This window comes from Meles meles, chromosome 7 (genome assembly GCF_922984935.1).
Source record: "Meles meles chromosome 7, mMelMel3.1 paternal haplotype, whole genome shotgun sequence".
NCBI lineage: Eukaryota > Metazoa > Chordata > Mammalia > Carnivora > Mustelidae > Meles > Meles meles.
This window is the reverse complement of record NC_060072.1, coordinates 56,719,319-56,743,557: the sequence shown is the minus strand read 5'-3', so window position 1 is coordinate 56,743,557 and position 24,239 is coordinate 56,719,319. Positions and strand designations below refer to the sequence as shown.

Genomic DNA, 24,239 nt, shown 5'->3' with positions numbered 1-24,239 from the left:
ACTTCAGAAGGTTCCTACCGCCTAACTGTAAGTTAAGAATTCAGAAGAGGGAATTCATGTACTGGAAGGGGGTTAACTGGAAAAGCTTCCAATGCTACCGATCTTAGCACTAGCTTGTGAGTTTTCAGCTACACTTTGAGTTCTCTGAAGGAAGGGACCATATGTTAGGTTCCCATTTCTCACAGTATCTAGCGTATGGCTGGCTGGACACAACAAACAGACTTTCTAGATGTTTTCATTGATCTGAGTCCCAAAGTTTTACCTTTTTCATCCCAACTCCATCCTGTATCTGGAGAAGGAAGTCTAAGGTCTGATCATCAGTGAAATACCCAGGGGTAGGCTGGCTGCAAATGAGAACAAAGTTAAGCGATCAGTAGTAAAGCAGAAGGAGAGGAAAACAAGGACTTCTTTCTCCCTCTTCCGCACCACCCCAGGTATCAAGCAATTGTTCTGGGCAATTTTTAAACGTGGGAAAGCAGATCAAAACTACAACCCTTAGGAGGAGCACAGAGCAAACCTGTGCAGGCCTTGCAGGCTCAGTGTCCAGGAAGGTGTAAGATTTTGCCCCTGCAGCAGGATGAGGCCTTGTCTGGTTGTAATCAGGAGGTTGCTGCAGTTGGAATCAGGTGCCTTCACCATCTGCAGTAGCTCAACACCATCGCTGAATTAAACAAGACCCAATGGTTAATCTCTGGTTTGGATGAGATTCTGGAGCCACAAGTTGGGGCTCTTTCTGTTGGGGTACGTGTTTCTCTACACTCTTGTATTCACCTCCTACCATTATCTTATGAGGGGGGCATTGTGTCGCTCCAGTCAAACTCATTTTAGAAAGCAAGAATACCTGGAAATTCATGCCAGTTCAAAGGGAACTCCTAGGAGAAGGGCCACAGGGCCAGATCTCTCACTTTGGATACTCTGGGGGTGGTTAACAGAGCCAAGGATAATGGCACGGAAAGCAGATGGAGACCTGGACAGGAGGCCTGAGATTGTCACTGAGCTTGGAACAGCAACTCACGGTCTACACTGCATTGAATTATTTCGTTTTCTGAACAACTGGGACCATTCCATTTAATACCTACCCAATTCTTACTGAAACAATGTGATACTACTTGAGAAAATGCTAGAAGATGATCTGAAACTTCTGACAGAAGAGAATGAAGACAATCACTACCCAGGCCTGGGGTTAAATGGGTAAAATCCACCACATGTGACAAACGACATGCTTTTGATTAAGAAATAAACAAGAAGAAAAAATAAGATTTCATGGATGCTAGCCTTGCTCCTGTCAAAACGATTCTTCAACTAAGAGAAAAACACAGAAAAGGAGTAGGGCAGATACTTCAGAACAGTTTACAAGCAGGTTTTTTATATAAATCTCTCTCCCTACCTGGAGGTCTCCCCATCTCAGCCTGCCCTGCTCTGACTCAGAAGGCTAAACAGATCTCCTTCTTTGCAGTCTGTGTGTAGAGTGATCACAAATCATGATCACCAACACCTTATGTTACCAAGAAAAGAACGTCTCTGCCTCACCAGATAGGAAGATGGTATATGAAGGCTAGCGCTATTTCCCCCCACAGACCTCTCTGGCCCCTTATTCACCGGCCCAATTCAAATGTGGAGACTCCATGGTTTGAAAGATCTCAGGAGACTGAACTGCGACAAGGTCAGACATCTGCCCTACCTGTAAATGTCAATGAGCTCAGACAGGTTGATGGATCTTCGCTTCTCCCATTCCGGCTCTTCTATCTGCAGAGAAGGTGGTAAGCTGTCTCGATTTTGGGCCTGAACAAAAATGTCCCGCAGGGCGACAGCTTGGATATTTCCTAGCACCACAGGAAGAACCAACACTGAGAAGCTGAATTTACTAGAACTCTCCCAGGGTGAGGATCTGAGCAAGAGACACAGAGCCTGATCAGATAGGTCTCACAGGGGCCCCTGGGTGGCTCAGTCAGTTAAGCGTCGGCCTTCGGCTGGGGTCATGAACCCAGATTTCTTGAACTGAGCCCCACGCTGGGCTCCCTGCTCAGCAGGAAGCCAGCTTCTCCCTTTCCCTCTGCTGCTCCCCCTGCTTGTGTGCTCTCTGTCAAATTAATAGATAAAATCTTAAAAAAAAAAAAAAGATAGGTCTCACAGATCCCACCCAGAATGGTTCAACATGGAGTGGGGAAAGGAATGAAGCAGATGCTGGGCAAGAAGTCTTCTCTTTGGAGAAGGCAGCTGGGGAAAGCTGAGTTAATAACCAGCCACGGGTGGAAGAGAATGAGAGGACCCTGGGATAGGAGGTGGCAAAAGGGCTGACTGATGTCAGAAATTCCCAAACTTTCACTCTGTCTCAAAAGGGAGGCCTACCACACACACAGATGGGGAATGGCAAAAAAAACTAGCTTTGCTTCTTACCAAAGCCAAACAGGATGTAGACAGCCCCGTTTGTGGTGACATAAACCTGAGGACCAATCAGATTCCCCACTCCCACGATGTTGTACTTCACGGGTCGGCCCACTGGACTCCCTGTCCGGCCAGACACCAGCAGAAAGCACAGATCTGGCTGAAGAAGTGAAAAAAACGGAGTCAGTAGATACCATATCGTTTCCTAACCAAGTAGTTTCTCCAGACATTACTGATTCCTGATTAGCTAAGGGTTCAGAAACACTTCCCAAAGTTGGAAAGCATAAAGCCAAACCTGCTTCACTTTTTTCACCTGGAAGCAAGAAAATGAAGCCAATGTTCCCATTCCTTTGGTAGATATGTGCTAAACCATCTGTATGGTAGCCCAGGCAATTTCTCTGAAGCACGGTTGTTTCTTGATGAAGTCTTCTGATGCACGGAATTCTAGTCCAGAGCTAACTACAGGACAGCTGACTCCTGGGTCTCTACTCTCACACCCAGAAATCACCAGTAATATTTGGTCCCAACTAAAATCAGTAAGGCAGCCTCTCCCATCATAACATTACATGTCTAGCCTGCCTGGCTACTATCAACCTTACTCTCAAGCAGAGATCAGCTAACCTGTCCTGTGAATAGTCAAATGGCATTGTAGGTTTTGCAAGCCAGATGGTTTCTGCAGCCATGGATAATAATAAAAAAATAGGCATTGGCTGTGCTCCAATAAAACTACATTTACAAAAATAAGCAGTGGGCCAAATCTGGTCTACAAGTCACTCAGTCTGCCAACCCCTGCTCTAGAGTGTTTGCTTTCAGCAACAGAATCACCAGTTGGGAAATATGAGAATTGTAGTGATACCCTGCCTTCTGTAAAGCTTCTGACAAAGTTTAGCATCATGAATTCTTTTGGACAAGACAGAAAGATACAGTTTTCAGTGTACCCAGAGTGAGTCAATACCAACCCACAGGGAGGTTTCTGTGGAATGTCACTCTACCCTGCTACTGTCCCATTCCTACTAATCACTCTTCTCAAAGACTTGAATGAATGGAACAGCTTATCGCAAGCTCATCACAAAGCTGAAAGGGATAGCTAATATGCTCTATGACAAACTCGAAATTCAAAGAAGTCTTAAGTTTGGAAGATGAGTCAAAATCTGAAAGAAGAAATGGGGCCATTAATTAATGATTAATTAAAAGGGGTGGGTGCTTTAACGGATTACAAACAAAAGCAAAATCTTAGAAAGGCCATCACAATCTTCAGCTACATTAATAGAAATACAAGGCCTGTATCAAAAGAAGTAGCATTTCCTTACACTGACATAACTGGTTATATCACAAACAGAATACGGTTTCCAGACACAGGTATGACATTTTAAGAGATACGGATAAAACAGAATGCAAAGGGAAAGAAAACAAGAAAGAGAGGGATCTAGACTTCATGGTGCATGGGGGACAATATAAGAAACTGGGGGCATATAGCCTTGCGAGTAGCAGGCTTAGTGGGATGCAGCTATAGTGAATGGGCTTTTATGTAGAAAGAGGATTATATTCATTCAAAGTAGCTGAAGCTGGAACAGTGAGTAGAAGCTATGAGAAAGTAGAATTCTTACCAATATGACAGAATTTTCTAGACCTGACCAAAAATGAAAAGAACAGTCTTACAAATCAGTGATATTCCCATTGGCCTGAGGACTCGAGGAGAGTAGGGGCCAATGTGTCTGGAATACTGTATCAGTGATTCTAACATGGTGTGAGAGGATCAATCACATGGCTTTGAGGTCCCTTCCCACTAACGTTCTAGGCCAGATAAGTTCCACTAACCCCAGACCATCAGTCCTTCTGTCCCAAGCCCACCTCACTCTAAACCCAGATCTAAGAATGCATCACTCTAAGTCATAGACCTAATACGTTCCATTCCTTAAGAAGAGAGAGCCTTCCATACTGTAGCTTAGAATAAACCAGAGCTTGGGTTCCCCAGCTTCCTTAATTGCCTTAAATGCCTAATTGCCTTCCTAATTCCTAAATTGCCTTAATGCCTAAAATGGCATTAGAGGTCATAAGAGGTCAGTATAAAGGTGAGGCTGCTCTAAACCCATCATTTCTCTGCGATTTTTCTAGTACTATCACTATTCATATCTCTACACTATGTGTAAATAAGTAAATTCTGTGAGGCAAGTTGGACAGTACACTTTTTTTGCTGTTTGGTTAAGACAAAAAAAAAAAAAAAATCACAGAGTAGGAGTAGGCAAGAAGCCAGTTCCTCCAACAGAGGCTGCCTCACTGTGGAGGGTCCCTAAAAGCCTCAACCTCTAGCCTGTCAGCCACCACTGGCAATGAATAAGGTATGAAGGCCAAGACTGTTAAACTTGCTCAGGACATATAAACTTGCTATGCCTCCGCTAACCATACTTCATTAACCATTAAGAAGAAACTCCCCATACTTTCCACTTTGGGAACTTCAGAAAATCACACCTGATGGATGTAGTTACTGAAATTCACAATGACTGGGATTAAAAAAGATTATGTAAATATCTGTTGAGTTTGGGGTTCAATCTACTTTGAGACCAACTTGCTAGTGGAAGGAAAACTAATAAAGTACCCTCCAAACTCACTAGTCTTCAGAAATTTACCTTACTTCTTTGTTCTCATCTTACAAAGTATCACCAGATGTCCTAGAACAGTGCTCCTCAAACAGTGCTCAGTGACTGGAGAAGCACTTTCAGTTTATTTATGGTGCTCCTGGCAGAAAACCATAAAATACTGATGGATTTCATTCTATTCTAAATCATTTTACTTGCAGATTTCATAACTCTACTCCATGTATATGCACTATAAAAATCACAACAGCAAACACAAGGTCTCTTAAAATTAAAATAAATCAAATAAAGCAAAATGATCTATATCCACATTTTCCCACAAATATTAGTTGCCAATTGTTCAATTCTTTCGTCCACCAGCATTTCCTGGCAAACCCACGTAGGAAGTCTGAGAAGACGTCTTAAAGGAACTTTTGGCACAACCTCAAAAAAGATGTTAGGAGATATATGGAGTAAAATGGAGATATAGGAGTAAAAATGGAGATATACATGGTCGTTAATGTACTCTTTCCTATGATTTTGGAAGGAAAACTACTATTATTTTATCTGTACACAGAGTACTAGCCCTAGTCCACTGGAGCTCCTTGGAGAGATTCCATAGCTTGCCCAAGGCCACAACGGCTAGAGTGGAGCAGGAATTTAAACATATACCTCTCATGTGCCCGGCTAGCTCAGTCGGTAGAGCATGAGACTCTTAAACATATACCTCTCTGGCGCCCAAGCTCCACCCTGCCACAGTCAATGGGAACATAATGAGACTGCTGGGAAAATGAGTTCATGATGGCAATTTATTCATTAAATCTCCCGGAGAGAATTTTCTTAAGCCTAAGCCCTTGTAAAAAGGTTTCAAGCAGCATTTATGATATCCATACTAGAACTGATGGAAGTTGAAGCACTTCCTATGAGAAACAGAGACCATCTGACGTAGAGCATACCTGCAATTCCCCAATGGCCAGAATGACAAGGTCTCTTACGCCATCTTCATCCAAGTCTGGCAGCACCACCCCTGGGGCAGCCAGGGTACCATTGGATAAGTAGTTTGGGTTTAAAGTCCAAATGGCTTTCCCTAGGGGTGACAAATAAGCTGATCACAATGATAGCTTCGGCCTCTGGAAAAGGCAGATGCAGTGCTTCCGGGTCAGAAGAGAGAAACTCAATGTGCAAATGACAGACAGCAGCTCCTTACCATTTCTTTTAGTTTTAATCTTACTGGGGATGAAGGGCACAGGGAGTGTGATCTAAAATCCTCAAGCGTCTGACTAATAAACCCATGTGATAACTTCACACCTAGGTTTTTTAGATAAAATGGAGGTGCTGAAGTCTCTCCAAGAAAGAGGAGCCCACTTGTCTGGGGCAGAGGAATTGATCTGTTAGAGATTATTACAATTACCGAGGAACCAACCAGGGGCAGCCAACCAGACTCTCTCTCTCCCACCACATGCTCACATGAGCAGAGGAATCGCAGGAGGTTTTCAAAGGGACTTTAATTCTGCAGTTAACTTACACTAAAGTTTTTTCACTCAGAATTACCCCGCTACCAAACCCCAACCTCTAAAACTGGAAGGTTGCTACATGTCCAGCTTTGGTCAAGTCTAAAGCATTCACAAGCAGGACACTTATGGTTTTACATGGGGCTTTCATTATATTTGATTCTCTCTCATTCCTCACGTCATGGGTGTCTAAATATAGTAAGTAGTTAAAAGCCCAACTCAACAGGCATCAACAAACCTTACTTTCTTCCCTGATCTTTTTTTTTTTTTAATTTTTAAAACTTTAATTCCCTGACCATTTTTTTAAGTGGTAAATGGGTAAGTTTACACAAGGACCCCATCTATATCAAATATGAAGGGACAAGGCCTACCTGTCTTGTACAGAGTAGGAGGACTACTTAGAAACTAAAAGCCTCAGGGTAGTTTCTGTTTGGGTAACTCAGTTTAGCCCCAACCTATCACCAAACAGGTTTAACCATGATCTATTACTCAACCTAGTCAAACCCCTTCTCTGTTTACCTTAAATTCACCTTCCAAAGGAGCCAAAACAGACTTTCCACCATGCAAGAAGAGAAAGGTCCCTTCCATATAAGACCATTCTTATCCCCGGAACAGAGACTTCCGTGGAATGACCTTTACCTGATGTCGCATTGAATGCACTGAACATCCTGTGTGTCCCTGTCACAAGGCAGATGGTTTCAGCCACGCTTCCTGGCATCAGATTCAAACATGTAATATCCCGGGCCTCCTCGGGGAGGGGACTGGACCAGAGTGTGCTGCCATTCATTCCCGAGAGGCACACGAGAACAGCGGCTGCCTTTGAGACACCTAAAAGCACACAAGAGACACAGGAATGGAAAGGAGGCAGAGAAGGTAAACAGCCCAGGTGAGCAGGAGGCCAGAAAACCACAAGTAAATGGTGCTAAGGCAGCAGCTCGCACAGCTTCCACGGCCTCCCATACCCCTGGTACCAAGTCTGACGACAGAGTACCTAGTATAGACACTCAACACATTCCTCATGTCAGAGGACATGCTGTGGACCTCCTCCAGGCCACCCTGTGTGCATCCTGCACCCCTCCCAGCATGCCTGCTTCCATGTCTGTCACCTCAGCCCCCACTAAACAGTCATATCCTGAAGGATAAAGACCATCCCATTCATTTCTGGAGTTTCAGTGCCTCGCACAGCACCTACACATACAGCAACCAATCAATCATCTGCTGAATAAAAGGAGCAAAAATCCAGAATATAGGAAAGTCATTGTTAAGAACAACAACCAAAAAAAAAAAAAAAAAAAAAAAAAATCAAAGAAAGGCATGCTCAGAAAAGTGAGAATGATCTAAAATATGAACAGAGCAAAGGAATATCTGAATTCTAACTGTTGCTAGCAAGTGTTCCCTGAAAGCAGAAAAATTAAATATTTTAAAAATAAACCTGAAGATTACAACTCAGCAATGATCAGTAGATCTTCCCGGTCCAGAGTCCCACGGAATCAGCTGATAAAGTCCCAGCAGTTTCCCAAGAATACTTGGGAAAACTTAGGGGCCAAGCACATGAACTCCAGAGACAATCTCTCGGCTACACTGTTTGGATCCCAGCTCTCCCATTTACCAGGTGTGGAATCTGAGCCAGTTCCTTAACCTCCCCTTGTCTCAGTTTCCCTATCTGCAAATAGGGGATAAGAATATTGGTCTACCCTGTTGGATTATGTTGAGGGATAAATTCATTCACAACATATGTTATGCACTTACACTTAGCTCTATTGTTTTTATAATCTGTAACCAAATCAGGCTGGCCCATATTATGTCCAAACCCATAGCCTTGCCATACGAGTCCTGATAAATAGCAAACTGTGTAAAATACCAAATGATTAAAACAGATCTCTAAATCTAAAAGTGGTTGGGGAAAATTTTTACTTCAAAGGCTAATGAGTCATAGGCAGAAAAAAAAAAATGTAACTAAAGTCAATTAAAGCCAAAAATCAACCTTCTAGGCTGAAGGTCCTCTCTGTAAACACATCTATTCCTAAATTACTTCTACCTATTACGCAAAACTGAGAAAGGTTCTTCTAATAATCTCAGAGAGGCAGGCAGCCTGGAATTCTCTAAAACATACCTAGATGTTATCACAGATCCCAGATCATTAAAGCGTAGCTATCAGGGCATCCCAGCTTCACACCAGACTTACTGTCTCAGTTCACAGACTGTGGGTTGCTGTCACTTTAATGGGTGCCACAGGACAAACCAGGATCCCCTGTGTACCCACGCTGAAAATAAACCTCTTTTTTCTCTTTTTCAGCTAATGTGTATCAGCACACTCAATTAGGTTAAGTTGTGTAAGGTTTAATAAAGAGATTATTTACAAAGATGTGGTCAGGGTATAGAGAAACCATGAGAGATAGTACAGTCCCTCAGAACGTAATCACTCCCAGGCCGAAAAAGACAGGAGAGGTAGTGATTCCCGGAATCCAGAAAAAGAAAGTCCTGTAAGAAGACCACCATTAGAGAGGATGTGCCCTAGGATCAAGGATGTAGCTGGCCTGAGGTCACCCTGGAGGGGAGGAAGCCAAAAGAATAAATGCCCTCTCTCCCCACTTATTTCCTCTCCTCCAGTTTCTTGCCTAGGCTCCCCATTGGCCAAACCCAACAGGAAACTGGCAGGCAAGGGAGCCCGTTGACATAATGTGTACTGGTCGGCCTCCAAAGCAGACAGCAGGATGGAGAGCAGAGAGAAAGGAGTAAACAGAATCAGTAAAAAGAAAGCACACGGCCACGATAATGTGAGTAAAAATATTTTAGAACATGAACAAGAAGCTTTTCTACTGTGGTTGGGAAGGTAGGATTGTGTCAACATTTACTATAATCTAAGAAGCAATGGAAAATTGGCTGGGAGAAAACTCAAGAACCTTAAGAACTAATGCTGTTCATTGCAAGTGTGTGCACAAGTCACTTCTCTGGATCCTCCCTTCTTCATGGGACTGGGTGACTACTAAGATTCCTTCCAGCTGCAGATCTCCATGATTTCTTTAAATAAGGTTTACTGATACATAGGAGCTTTCTGTCATGTATGATAGACCCATGATGACTTTCTGTTCACTCCAGACCCTTTTCTACAGTGCCCTTCAGGACACAACTCTGACGCTTTCTCTTAACTCACAGCCCCTGCAATCACTGAGCTTCCCTTGTAGTAGCCTCTAAAACACAGCCATATCTCTTACCGACTGCACTCCCATTCCTTGAAGTTACAAAGGAGAGAAGGACATCACGCAGGCCATCTCCATTCACATCAGCCAATTCCAATGGAGACAGGTCCCCACCTGATAAACACATAAAAAACAAAAAAAGTCCTGAGTGAAGTCACCACAAAACAGTTCTCTGCTCCAGGTTAGAAAGGGAACAGACACATGGCACTGCCAGCACCTTCATAAAAACCAGGCAGACTTCTGGTTCCTAGATAAGATAGAGTACACACAATTCCGCCGATTCTTCTAAGTATACCTAAACTCCCTGCGCATTTCAGAGAACACAAATGTAAGAAGACGCTAAGGTGGGGAGAAGGTAGGTTGGCTAGGGATTGAGAAGTCCAAGGAATGACAAGGTGATGACCCCCCCACCCCGGGTATTCTTTTGGCCTCACATGTCCCAGACAAGGAGCTGCAGAAGCCGGCAACCCAGAAATGCCAACAGGTACAGACAAAAAAGGCCCAAGAAAAGTTGACTCCTCTAGCAGAAGGTCCAAGAAAGGAACAGCATAACAAGACAGAAAAAGTTTTAGATCATAACTGTTCTACTCCAACCAAATGCCACACAGAGAGAACTGTGGCCCCAGCCCCACAACAAAGCCTAAATGGGAGCCTAGATTTCCACCTTTGCCCAGCTATAGGAAGGTACCCCTTCATCCAACCAAGGTCATGTCAAAGAAGGCCAGGTGGGGAGCCAGGACTTTCCTCCCCACCTAGGGCCTTCCACACACCAGGGAAGCCTATAGTTCTACCCAACCTGGCATTAATGAGGCAGACCCCCACCCCTGCCAGAGTTGTGTCAGCAGAGGCCTAGCAGGGAGCCTGGACTTCCAGCCTGGGCAGCGACAAGGTAGACAATGCTGTCCTGCCCCTCGACGGTGCAGAGTCAGAGGATGTCTGCCAAATATGGAGAGAACCCAACGCATGGCTGGTGGAAGTGTAAACTGGTAAAACCACCATGGAAAATGATTTAACATAAACTACTAGGCTGGCACATGCACACACCGTATGACCTAGCAATATCAGTCGTAAGTTAATGGCCGAGAGAAATTCTTACATTTTGTATCAGGAAAAATGCACAGGAATCTTCCCAGCGGCAATAATGATTTTTTAAAAAAAAACAGAAGCCACCAAAATGTTCATCAACAGTAAAACGGACCAGTAAACCATGGGAAATGAGACAGTGGAAAACATGAATAAGCTCTACTTACACGGCATCGATACCAATGTCTATAAAATGCTTTTATGAACATGCTAAAAACAAGTCACAGAAGACTGCTTAATTACATTTATATAAAATTCAAAATAGGTAAAATTATTTTACCATGTGGTAAAACTTTAACAAAAAGTATAATGACTCAAAACTCAGGATGGTAGAACTCTTTGGCAGGAAGAGGTAAGGAGAGACACATGGAGGTTTTAATGGTCTTTATAATATCCTATTTCTTTTTTTTTTTTTTTTTAAGATTTATTTATTTTAGAGACTGACGGGGAGAGAGAGCAGGAGTGGTAGGGGCAAGGGTAGAGGGAGATATTCTCAAGCAGACTCCCTACTAAGCATGGAGCCCAACACGGGGCTTGATCCCAGGACTTGAGATTATGACTGAGCGGAAGTCAAGAGCCTGATGCTTAACTGACTGAGCCACGCAGGCACCTCAATGTCCGATTTCTTAAACTCAGTGGTGGGTATACCAACAACCCGTTCCTAGTCTTTACATATACAAATATTAGAAGGACCATCAAAAAAGGGGGGCACATGGGTAGTTCAGTCAGCTAAGCATCTGCCTTTGGCTCAGGTCATGATCCCAGGGTCCTGGGATTGAGTCCCGCATTGAGCCCCTTGTCAGGCTCCCTGCCCAGTGGGAGCCTGCTTCTCCCTCTCTTCCCCACTCATGCTCTCTCTTCCTATCTCTGCTCCCTCTCGCATATAAATAAATAAAATCTTCAAAACAAAACAAAAATAGAACCATCAAAAAACGAAGTGAGAAAAAAAAAAAAAGAATTACAGGCTCTACTGACTGAGCCAGCCAGTTGCCCCTTGACTGCAGTAAAAAAAAAAAAAAAATGAAAAAAACGAAGTGAGAGATCTCCTACGCGGAGGGAACACACCGTAAGTCTCATGTACTCAGTTTCGCCTTGAGGGAGACAGTAACAGTGAGATCACAGAACTGATCCAAAGCTGGATCAGCTGGGATCAGTGACTTGTCAAAGGTAAAATATATCTAGATCAAGATGATGTAGGGATCTGGGAGTATTTTAGGGGAGGAAAAACCTCCTCTACCCTCTTAGGGTTTCTAGCTGGGACTGAGTAACACAAGAGATAATGGGATAACTGATAAATAAGAGAGATTAAGAAGAGGAAAGGACTCAAATTTATTTAATAAGATTCCCCACATCCATGGAAGCCCCCACAGGACCATAAAGGCCTGGAGCAGAGGTGGTGAGGCCAGTCTTCTGTACTCACTGAACAAAGAGCGGCAGCCCTAGAAGGGGAATGAACATGGATCCAGAGACTACAGGAATGTTAAGAGTTCAAAATAAACAATACGTCAAAGTGACATATTTTGGGGTGGTGTGTTCTGAACCCCTTCACCCCCATGAAGTTGACAAAACACAAGATTGCTCAGCACTCACAGCTGAGATATAACCCCCATTGCTGACCCAGAGCAAGTCATTTTAAAGAAACCTGCTCCAAAATGAGACACAATAGCTAGAATCACTCGGGTGGTACCTCCCCAACCATTAGGAGCAAGAAAGAAAACTTACTGCAAGAAAGCAAGTTGATTTTACTTGAAATTACTTTAAAATTCAAACCAGGTCAGGCTCCTATAATCAACAAATGCCTGAGGGTCCTGCAAAAGCCCCAGCCTCTGGTCTGGCCAGGCCCTGAGCCTTAACTCTTCTTGGTCAACAGCCTGACCTGCAGTTCTGTTCTCTCCTCATACAATGTTGGCTGCACTGCGGGGACCCAGGAAACCAACACTCTGTCCTCTCTGCACCTAACTAAGGCCAACGCCAACAGAAACACAACAGGTCAGTGATCTTCTCGAGCTGTATCAATCTATCTTTTTGTTTTATTTCCAATCTTAACCTCCTAACCACCTCCACACATGGGGAGAGAGATGCTATAGGATACACATTTATTTGTAGTAGGACCTGGAGAGAATTTTCAACGTAACCAGAAGTTTTACAGAATTACAGGTAATCATGAAATTTTACAGAATTGGGGCAAAAAATCCTACAACTCACCTCCCTGGGGGCCCAGGCGGCGGCTCCAAGTGCTGTGCAGATCTCTGGGGGGACAGGGGATCAGGAAAGCACATACGAGCACCAGGATCATGGAGATGACCAAAGTTAGCAGAAAGACAGAGGTGCGCACGTAAGACACGATGGAAGAGGTTGCCTTCTGCTCCAGACCCCCAAGGGGCTCCGAGGGGTATCCCTCTGTGGCGACCTCTGAAAGATGTGGCTTTGCAGCCCCCACAGCTTCAGCATCTGAGTCAGGCTCTGGCACTTCTCCCAGAGGGCTCTTCCCATTTTTGACCCCTCCATTCTTCTGCTGCAAGTTGAGAACAAGATCATCCTCGCTCTCGTCACTATCGGCCTGTGTGAGGGGGTCATACTCCCCTAGGTCTGGGCTCTTCTTCCCTGAAACACAGAAAGACAGAGTGTCAGGGCAAACTAGGAAGGAGAAACCCTTACCAACTGCATGGCAACTGTGAACACCTAAAAGAAAACACAGAAAACAAAACCAATTACATTTACAAGTTTAGAACTTGATGGCTATCTGTAAGGAGAAGAATGGGAGGGAAATGAAAATCAGTGTTCTAGAATTACTGCTTTCATGAGCTTAAGAAAATTGGAAAGGAAACAGAGAAAGTGGTAAATTTCAAATACCTTTATTATTATTATTTTAAAAGACTTTATTTATTTATTTGAGAAAGACAGCACAACAAGGGGAGAGGCAGAGAAGAGAGAGGCAGGCTCCCCGAGAAGCAGGGAGCCAGATGCCAGGCTTGATCCCAGGACCCTGAGATCACGACCTGGGCTGAAGACAGGTATAACTGACTGAGCCACCCAGGTGCCCCTCAAATACCTTTTTAGTTTGGGAAAAAACCAAAAACCGAAAACCAAAAACACTCTCTTAATTTCTCTGAATCAGAAGACATGGCTCTTGTATCAACCTCCCATATGCCTAATTTGCATATTCCCTTTGATTTTCTTAGATCTGTGATGTTTCCATCTTTCCTGGAACTTGCCTAAACTTTAGAATAGTTCTCTGTACACTGCTTCTCACAGTCAGATATTTGCGGCTTCCCACTTGTCTCCATGGAAACAACTTGGGAAGTTGAACACTAAATGTCACCTGGAGACATCTTACTAAAAACTCACTTCTGAGATTCCTATGATTAATTCCGATGCCCTGTCAGCACATGTTTCAGTAAACAGTGTTTACGCTTAAAAATGCTATTCTGAGCAAGTGTTCTAGGAGGGGAGGGATCAAACAGGAATGCAGAGGTACAGGACCTGACCCAAAGCTGGCTTACACAACAAGCACCCTGTTTTTACTTAGACACTACATTTATTTGGGGCGGGGGAAAGGGGAAAATTACAGGAGAGCTTAAGCACACCTCCTCCCAAGTCACTCCTTGGTCCCGGCTGCCAAGCTCTGAACAATTTTATGCCTGTTGTTCATGCTATAACCAAGCAAAAACCAAGAAAAAATTTCTCGTTTTGGAAATTACACGGTAAGCTGTACTAATATAAACTATATGGTTAAATCTTTTATTAAGAAGAGATATAAAAAAGAAGATGCAGCCCAGCTAATTAAAAAGGAAGAAAGAATTCTTTTTTTTTTTTTCTTTAGATTTTATTTATTTATTTGACAGAGAGAGATCACAAGTAGGCAGAGAGGCAGGCAGGGAGAGAGAGGAGGAAGCAGTCTCCCTGCAGAGCAGAGAGCCTGATGTGGGGCTCGATCCCAGAATCCTGGGATCATGACGTGAGCTGAAGGCAGAGGCTTTAACCCACTGAGCCACCCAGGCGCCTCAGAAAGAAGAATTCTTGATGTAAATCTCTGCCTCTGGTCACTGTTATCTTGCTGGTATCACTTCATGTTTTATGTCTTGTTTACTCAAGACATAAAATGAAGCAATAAAACACTATATGGAAACTAATATGGGAAGTACAATCTTTAGTGTAAAGTTTGGCGCTTGGTACATAGAAAGTCAATAAATATTTGATTAAAAATAAACATTACACAGGGGCGCCTGGGTGGCTCAGTGGGTTGAGCCGCTGCCTTCGGCTCGGGTCATGATCTCAGGGTCCTGGGATCAAGTCCCGCATCGGGCTCTCTGCTCAGCAGCGAGCCTGCTTCCCTCTCTCTCTGCCTGCCTCTCTGTCTACTTGTGATCTCTCTCTGTCAAATAAATAAATAAAATCTTTAAAAAAAAAAATAAAATAAACATTACACAGAAATATTTTATAACATTAAATATTTTACAAAGAAAACCCACAGAAGATACTGAGCAAACTGGCATTCTATTGACTAGAAACTTCTATGTATTTTCACTTTCAAAGCTTTTCATTTTATCCAACAAATACTGGATTTGATTTTTAAAGGTACAAATTATAAGAATTATTAAGAACTGAATTCAAAATAGTATACTCTTCCAGTAATTAGGATACACCATTCCCTAACTGTCCCATGTAACTTTAGTTATAATAATTTCCAAACACAACCATAGGCTGCTGCAACAATATTAATTCTAAAACTTTTTAAAGTTTTTTTTTAAAAGAATATACCTGATGGGATTAAAAATGTGGTATATACATCCAGTGGAGTATGACCAAGCCTTAAAAAGTAAAGAAATTTAACACATGCCACAAGACATTATGCTAAATGAAGTAAGCCAATAACAAAAGGACAAATACTGCATGATTCGTACATGAGGTATCTATCCAGAGCAGTCAAATTCACAGAAACAAAGTAGAATGTGGTCTCTGGGGCCTGGGAATTAAGGTAAATAGGGAGTTGCTAATACTTGATGGGCACAGGTTTCCCTCACTATCCCAAAGTAGAGGGTTCCTATCGAACTCCTTGTAAGCTAAAATAGCATAAAGCAAAGAAGCAAATACCATTAATTTACAAGGAAAAACTTTTGAGCTTTCCCAGACCAGAGCAATAACCTCGCCGAGGCTTTTCTGAAAATTCAGGATACATCTTGCTAAAAGATGCACAAAATAAGTGCAGATCAAGCACAGATGCTCACAGACACAATTCAAGGCTCTGGAGGCTTGAGACTGAGATGTTGAGTGCGGCCCTAGGGGGAAGGAGCTGGGCAAGGGCCCCCTCACTGCTGAGGGCGGGGCTGAGCACAGCTGCTACAATGACTTCCTGCAGAACACTGAATACTGTTTTTGATTTGTAGTTGTTGCTGGTTTTTTGTGTTGTTTTTTGCTGTTTTTGCCTTTTGCTTTTTTTCATAAAAAAAGGAATCCTCTTTGGATTTCTCTAGATTAGCAAAAACAGGTAGGTCTTTCATAAAAGCAAAATGACATGATGTAAAGTATCAAAAAACGGGTCTCAGCTTTCAAGATGAGAAAGTTCTGGAGATTGGCTGCACAACACTGTGAATATACTTAACAATACTAAACTGTGTATTTAAAAATAATTAAGATCATAAATTTTATGTGTATTTTACCACAATTTTAAAATGTTTAAATTAAAAAAAAAAAAAGATTATCTGACAAAGAGGAAAACATAGATGGCAGCCCCAAATCTCAGGGTAGGAGGAGACTTTAAAGATCACATTATCAAACACCCACCAAGCACTCACTTAGCATGAGGGAATTCACCGCTCTCCAATCCAGAAAGCAGTTCCACACACTGATTCAAGAATTTATTTCTGGGCATTTGCCAATCATCCGTCCTGGTTCTAATATCTGGGGCCCCTCTTCCACATGCAAATCCTTCAAAACTTGAAAATACCAATCATGAGAAACATAAGCTATGGTATTTAAGAATTTAAGTCTTTACAAGCTGACAAACAATCAAATCTTGGCTCTATCCCTTATTAGCCATGTGAACTTGATTAAATTTCTTAGCTTTACTAAGCCTTATTCTTCCCATTTCTGAAATGATAATTATTTTTCCTACCTCATATGACTGTTTTTAAGAATTAAATAAGACAACATTTGCAAGGCCTTTAGTGTCTGGCTTACTGCGGCTTTTGATAAATGTCAGCTTCTAGGAGCACCTGGGTGGCCCAGTCAGCTGAGCCACTGACTCTTGACTTTAGCTCAGGTCATGATCTCAGGGTCCTAAGATCCAGACCTGTGTCCAGCTGAGCATGGATTAGTGCTTGGGATTCCATCTCTCCCTCTCCTTCTGCCCCTCCCATCCTCCTGCTCATGCTCTCTCTCTCAAATTAAACAAAAAAACAAACAAATTTCAGCTTCTATTATTATTGTTCCTATTCCTCCCAACCGCCTACCCCATCTTCTCTTCTCCAGGTTAAATGTCTCCACCTCTTCCAATTCATTACTTGAGGAAGCACTGTTTCACATATCCACAACATCCTGTTCACTCTTCTCTGGACACAATGTGATATGTCAGTGCTTCTTAAAGTATGGTTCTCGGAACTGGTTCCAATCCCCAGGGTGCAGCCTGACCAGAGCAGCTTCCCCTCCCTAGTCCAGAGGGTACACTACAATTCAATTACTGTAACCTAAGACCTTGCCAGCTTTCTTGGCAGTCACATCACGCAACTGATTCAACTCAAACTCCCAAGTATCTTCTACATACACTCAAGCCGTCTTATACAATAGTACAACTGGATCTTTAGCATCAAGTGAAAAATTCAGCATTGATACGTAAATTTAATCTTGCTAGTCAGATGTCACCTTGCAACAAACATACCAGCCTAAAATAATCAAAGTAAAATCATTACTAAAATACTGGCCAACAAAACAGTTTAAAGGAAATGCATTTTTATGATATCACACACCATCACAGGTAGAGAACGTGGCTGCCATGTGCTACAGAAACTAGTAAAATCTTTACTAAATCCAATTTTTAGTAAAATCTTTACTAAAAATAATTTGCAGAGCACCCGGGTTTCTCAGTCAGCCAAGTGCCCAATTCTTGATTTCATCTCAGGTCATGATCTTAGGGGTCTTGTGAACCAGCCCCACATTGGGCTCCGTGCTCAGCAGGCAGTCTTCTTGAAATTCTCTCCCTTTCTCTCTGCTGCCCCAACTCTAAAATAAATGACTCTTTAAAAAAATAAAAGATTATGTGCTTCCAGTAGATAATGCCAAAGGAATACATTTCTGTCAGTATCCTTCATAAAAACTGGGGAGGGGAGGTAATAAAAACAGGAAAAAAAAAAAAAAAAAGAGCCACATCCCCAAACTACAATTTATGAAAAATTGCCAAATGCAACAAAACTTGTACCCAATCAAAGAAGCACAGTAAGAGTGGGCACATGGTCTCTCAGGTCTCCAATAAGGAGCACAGTTCAGAGAGTTAATAATGACACCAAAGACAGCGATGATGGTAACAGGAAAGTACTCAGTACCTACTATTCTGGGCACCACAGGCTAAGCACTTACATGTTAATTCATTTAATCCCCCATGACAACCCTGTAACCCCACTGTATCAGAAAGAAAATGAAAACATAGAGGGATGAGTTGCATAAGATCACAGAACTAGAAAGAAAAAGAGCCAGGATTCAAACCCAGGCAATTTGATTACAGTCCATGGTCCTAACCAATAAATTATACTACCTCTCTTGTACCACGGTTATACAGCCAAAGCACTTATCTCTTTCTCAGAAGGACGAAGTCTGGCCTCCCAAAAGCATCAATGAGTCCCCCTCAACACCACAGAGACAAAGGGGAGATAAGATAAAATGAGAAAGGCTTTACAAAAAACAGGCTGTCAGTTTGACGGGTAAGGAAACAGCTGTGATCAATCAGTCGTGAAGAGAGGGATTTTTCTCTTATTTATTTATTTTTAACAAGCTGGGTCCCATTAGATTAAATTCTAGCTTCTCACTGCCCTTGCTCACTCGCCAGGCCCCAGCTCTGCCTGCCTGTCAGCCAAAATCTGGCCGTAAAACAACTGACCATTAAATATGATTTATAATCAGAAAGAAGCCATCCATGAGTACTCATTCTATAAGCTACTACAAAGTTCTGCAGATATTCAAGAAAGAAGTTACAACAGAACACAGCAAACAAAATCTGCCAAGGAACCAAGGCTGGGCGAGTGATGCCACAACATGGAAGGAATAAGGAACAGACGCTTCACTATGGAATCCAAGAAAGGAAAGGAAACAGTCTTCTCTGAAATAAGGGCTGACAGAAAGAAACAGTATTTCTAAGAAGAAATGACAACTCAATAGGGAAGATAAGAAGTAAACAAGCAGGGCTCAGAAAAACAATGGAAGAAAATAATAAAACAATTTTAGAAAAGAGCAAAGAGAGCAGACGCGCCTGCAAAGAGTCAGAAACAGAACCGTTGGTGAAAAATGGGTAAAAATGAAATGGAAACAATAGCTGACAGTTCCAAGCCCCTCCTCTATATGCACTCTTCCAAACCCTTTCACTGTCTTATCTCCAGAAATCTGCACAACAACTCTTAGAGATAGACATACTATTATCTCCATTTTCAGGATGAGGTTTCAAGTTCGAGTAACTAGCCCAGAGTTAAACAGCAAATAAGCTGCAGGCAAGGATTCAAATCTAGACATTATGGCTTTGAAGGAAGTACCCAGACTATCCCTGTGTCTCCCACTGAAAAGATTAAGGCTTTTTAAACAAAAGCCTAGAAAAGCAAGGACAGAGAGAGCAAAGGTGATGCAATATACCGGGAACTGAAGAGAACAGAAAAGGAAATGGCACCCAAAAGAGTAATTTTAGAAGACATACCAAAAGAGCTCCCGTACTAGAGCAAGACTTGAGAGAGGGAGTACACGGAGTCCCAAGAAAAACTGCTACAGAATAATCAATATTGAAACATATCACAGTAGAAGTGCTGAACTTCAAGTACAAAAAAAAGAATCATATGAATCATAGGAGCAGCTGGGTGGGGGGTGGGGGAAGAATCAAGTCGCTAAGGATGGAAACAACAATCAGGCTAACTTCTCTGTGGTAACATGTATTATTAAAAGATAGTGTATTTTTGACATTACAGAGACAAACCTCAGCTTAATTCTTACAGACTGCGAGCTTTGATCAGACAACTCCCAAGTAAATAGTTTTGCTATCTATTCCCAGAAAGACAAGGGATTGTTGGGGCGCCTGCGTGGCTCAGTGGGTTAAGCTGCTGCCTTTGGCTCAGGTCATGATCTCAGGGTCCCGGGATGTATGGGATCGAGTCCCGTATGGGATCGAGTCCCGTATGGGATCGAGTCCCGTATGGGATCGAGTCCCGTATCCGGCTCTCTGCTCAGTAGGGAGCCTGCTTCCCTCTCTCTCTGCCTGCCTCTCTGTCTACTTGTGATCTCTCTCTCTGTCAAATAAATAAATAAAATCTTTAAAAAAAAAAAAAAAGAAAGACAAGGGATTGTGAAGTATAACACACACCAACTTGCCCAAAGTTATAATCGTGCTAAGGAGCGGGACATCGAATCCAGGCTCCAGAGCACAGAGCACTTAGCACTCTTTTCTCTGCTAATTTCAGCCACCACTCACATTTTTAATCAATGCAAAGTTTTCAAAGAATAAAGGAGAGGATGCTGATTTCATAATACATGAATATAAATGAGGTTTCCACAACTCACTTTTCCTCCTAGGAAGACTGAAGGCCAGTCAAACAGCATTCCCACCATGGTACAAAAGAAAACAGAAGAAGGTGCAACTGTATCATCCCCAGACACCTTCAGGAAAACACACTATAATATACACTATTCTGTGATAGGTACTATACTTTACATAGACTATACCATACATTCTACAGCAACTAAAGATAAATAATCCACCTTATGGATTAGATTATCCAGGGGCATATAATGATTCCAAATTACACATACTAAACAAATCATTACAGTAATATTGTGCTCTGACAGTTCCTTCAGTGTTTGACCTTCAAACTTTAAAATGGACTAAAAAAATATATATACTTAAGATACGTTGTTTGCCAGGCTGTTTTATGAATATCATATGTCCTTCTGTTACTAATTAACCTCACTGTATGTATGGGAGCCAAATATCCTTCCATCTTGAGCTTAGTGGAAGGGGATGGGACTCTGAAACAGACTCCAAGAAACAGCTCTTTCTTCACAAGGCTGAGGGCATCTGTCATTAGCTCATGATTGCATCAGGCCTTCCTTCAGGTATCACATTTGTAAATGGGCATGGTGCTAATGAAGATGATAATAAGAGTAATAAGAGCTAAAGCTGAATAATTAACATGTGTCAAAGGTAAACAAATCTCTTCAGTACATCCATTTCTTCTACTGAACCAAAGAACCCCAAAAGGCAGATACAGAGCAGAGTGTATGGCATATAGTGAATGTTCCATAATAACGGTACTGTTACATGTGAAGAAACTAACACTTAAAGAACTTAAGTCACTAATCAGATTGGAGCCCAAGGCTGTCTTGTGCTCTTAGTCACCATTCTCGTCACATCTAAATAGTGAAAATGTCATGGTGGTGATCATTTTGCAATATATACAAATATCAAATCATTATATGGTACACCCAAAATTAATAGGATATATCAATTAGACTTCAATTAAAAAACAGAGAGAGAGGACGTTCACTAAAGTAACATAACACAGTAGCCTACACAGGACAGCAGCCGCAGTCCCAAGGACAGGTTATCCCAAAAAGAGTTCTAGGAAAGCAACTTCTACCTAATACAAAAGCTAAAAATTGTTATTTAGGCCAGTGGGGAGAAAGGGCAAAAGGGAGGCAAGCAAAAGGATAAAAAAACAAAGAAAAACAACAACAACAAAAAACCCATAACCTGCATCACAGAGAAGAACACATCGCCATTGTTTCTGGGCGGTAAAAAGTATCAAACATACCTCTCCAAACACAGGCCCAAGGACCAGACTGTACTTTCCCTATCCTGTCAGCTGACCAAGTTTCTGCAACTGGATACTCCAGGGAGTAATAACGACACAGGGTAAGATGTGAGAATGCAAAAGAGCTCAAGAGTTTCAAAAGCGATTTCCCCGATTTTCTCCTTAGAGAAGAACAATTATCTATGCTGGGGTTCCATGGGGAAGAAAAGGAATCTAAATGAGAAAAGAAACAAAGCTAAATATGTCTGCACCTCATTACACCTCATTACACCTCCTGTAGGGAGGAAATCATCCTACAGAAAGGACAAAGATACTCTCTTTAAAGATAATCCTGCAGGTAAAGGGATACATCCCCCACTTCATTTCATTGTTACATACACATTTCAAGATAGAGATTATCAATATTTCTTCCAATGTTCTCAGGAGCCTATGGTGGGGGGGGGGGTGGAAACAAACCTCTGAGGTCATTAAGTCTGGGGACAGAAATGCAAATTCATACCCAACCCAGTGTCATCCATGGCACAATGCAGCGGACGGGAAACTCCTTGAGAATAAGGTCCCTGTGATCCCCTTGCAGCACGTTGATGGATATCCACCAGACACCCAACTAGCCCTTTCGAATTATGCCAGTGAAAGCAACTGTTTTTCCTACCAACACCTGCTTTTCCCACTATCACCTTAAATTATCAGCAAATAAATATTTATAGCTTAAGATTTAAAACTTATTTAGGTAGAACCATAAAATTCTTAGAAGCCCTAACGTTTAAGATTTCTTTGGGCAGAATAAATATACTTTTACTAAAATAGCAAGTTTGTAGCAGCACCATCTCATTCTGGAGGTTTAAGAGAAATTTAAAAAATAAATAAATAAAAAGCCTGGAGCTGCTGCCCAAAGTACTGAATTAGCTCAAGTTGTCATCACCACAAGAGCGTCCCTAAAGAATATTCCACAATTTACGTGCAATTTGCAAGTGCCGAATCATTTCCCTCCTAAATGCTTAGCCTCGACAGCCAAAGGCTGACCAAGCGCAATCAAAAGTCCAAGATTCAAAGACCCCGACGTTGTAGTCCAGGTTTTTCCCATACTGTCTGCGCGGCCTTGGACAAGTCAATGAGCCAAATAAGTCTCGTTTTCCTCTTCTGTAAACCAGAAGGGGTAAGCACCTGTCCCACCTACCTCACGGCTGCGTCAGAGTCGTTAAGTGGAGGGGCTGCTCCAAAGGGTGGCCCGCTTCCTGCCGCCCCTGTCCCCCTTGTCCCCCCTCGTCCCCAGGGCCAGCTCAAGATAGAAGGAGCCCGGACCCGGCCGTACATGGTCCGCGGCTCCTCAGCAAAGGATGCTCCCCTCATCAGCCCTCCCCATGGGATGGCGGCGACGCGCGCTCTGACAGTCACCCCCGCAGCGGCGCCCGCCCGCTCCCGGCCACGAGCCCCGCGTGCCCCGGGCGGTCCTTCCCTGGATTCTCCCAAGCTCGCCCCGCGCCCCCGGCCCCCGACCCCCGACCAGCCGTGCGCCCCTCTCGCCCCCTGGTGGCGACAGACCCCAGCCCGCCGGGGCTGCACCGGCTCGCCTTCGGGCTCCTGCAGCTACACCGCCAGGCCTCGGCCCGCTTCGCCCCCTGAGCCTCGCCTCCTAGTCTCCCCAGGCCCCGCGGAGGCGGCGGTGGTCGCGAGGCTGCGACTCCTTACCGGGGAGCTTGAGCGCCCTGGACAGCACAGTCGCCATGGCGGAGGCCCCGGTGCGCGTGCGCGCGCCCGCGTCCTGCCGGGAAGAGTAGTTCACAGCGGGCGGCGCGCGGGGCAGGGACCTGGGAAGGTGGGAGCGGCGCGGCGGAGAGGGACCGGGGAGAGGCGGGGGCTGCGGCCTCCGCGCCCGCGTGCACGCCGCTGCGGGCTCTGCCCCCGGCCGCACCGAGCCAGACCCGTCACCTGGCAAGTCCCTTCCCCACTCGAGTCTCACTTTCTTGCTCAGCGAAACGGGGAAATGGAAACTGCCCCCGAGGCTTGCAGTGGTAACGAAAGGAGATAGCAGGTATTACGGGAAGCGCCGGTTGTGAAATGAGCATGGTCTGTGCAGGCAGATGGACGGGATTTGAACTCTGCCTGCATCCCTTACTCCCTGGGCCATTTTGGGCAAGTCCCTTGGTGTGACTAAGCTTCAGCCTCATTTTTTAAATGGAGACACTACCTCATTCACGGGCTTACTGTGACAATTAAACTGTTTATGACACCCTGCACACAGCAGGCACCTAGTAAGTGTGTTTCTCTATGTTTCTTAGTAAAGGGTGAGGTTTCCTAGAGCTCTAACCCTCGTCTTGGGTTTCCAGTTCTTTCCAGCTATCTCCTGACACTCTACCCTGCGACTTCTAGCTTGAAGGCTCTAGGAGCAGGAACTGACCTGCTTCTTAGCCACAGGCACCAAGAGATCAGCATTTTAGTGCAGGAATGTAAAGATGTTACCTATTTTAGAGTTAGGACGGGTCTTCCAGG

At 43.5% G+C, this 24,239-nt stretch overlaps 1 protein-coding gene across 4 annotated transcripts in view; it reads right to left on the bottom strand.

Moving 5' to 3' along the window:
- The window catches only part of FAM234B (family with sequence similarity 234 member B), a 55,626-nt gene that overhangs the window by 17,098 nt on the left and 14,289 nt on the right, over positions 1-24,239 (bottom strand). For 2 of the 4 annotated variants that reach the window (XR_006819652.1, XM_046012517.1), the window contains exons 1-9: positions 23,439-23,562; positions 12,958-13,356; positions 9,685-9,783; positions 7,109-7,297; positions 5,915-6,045; positions 2,398-2,545; positions 1,682-1,823; positions 518-661; positions 263-344 (exon numbers count right to left, since the gene is read on the bottom strand). Coding sequence is in view for 3 of the 4 variants with exons in the window: in XM_046012517.1 (XP_045868473.1) it covers positions 263-344; positions 518-661; positions 1,682-1,823; positions 2,398-2,545; positions 5,915-6,045; positions 7,109-7,297; positions 9,685-9,783; positions 12,958-13,356; positions 23,439-23,475 (1,371 nt within the window). In the remaining variant the exon portion in view is untranslated. Of the gene's footprint in view, positions 1-262; positions 345-517; positions 662-1,681; positions 1,824-2,397; positions 2,546-5,914; positions 6,046-7,108; positions 7,298-9,684; positions 9,784-12,957; positions 13,357-23,438; positions 23,776-24,239 lie in introns of those variants that run through there. The other 2 variants (XM_046012518.1, XM_046012515.1) reach the window with 2 other exon arrangements.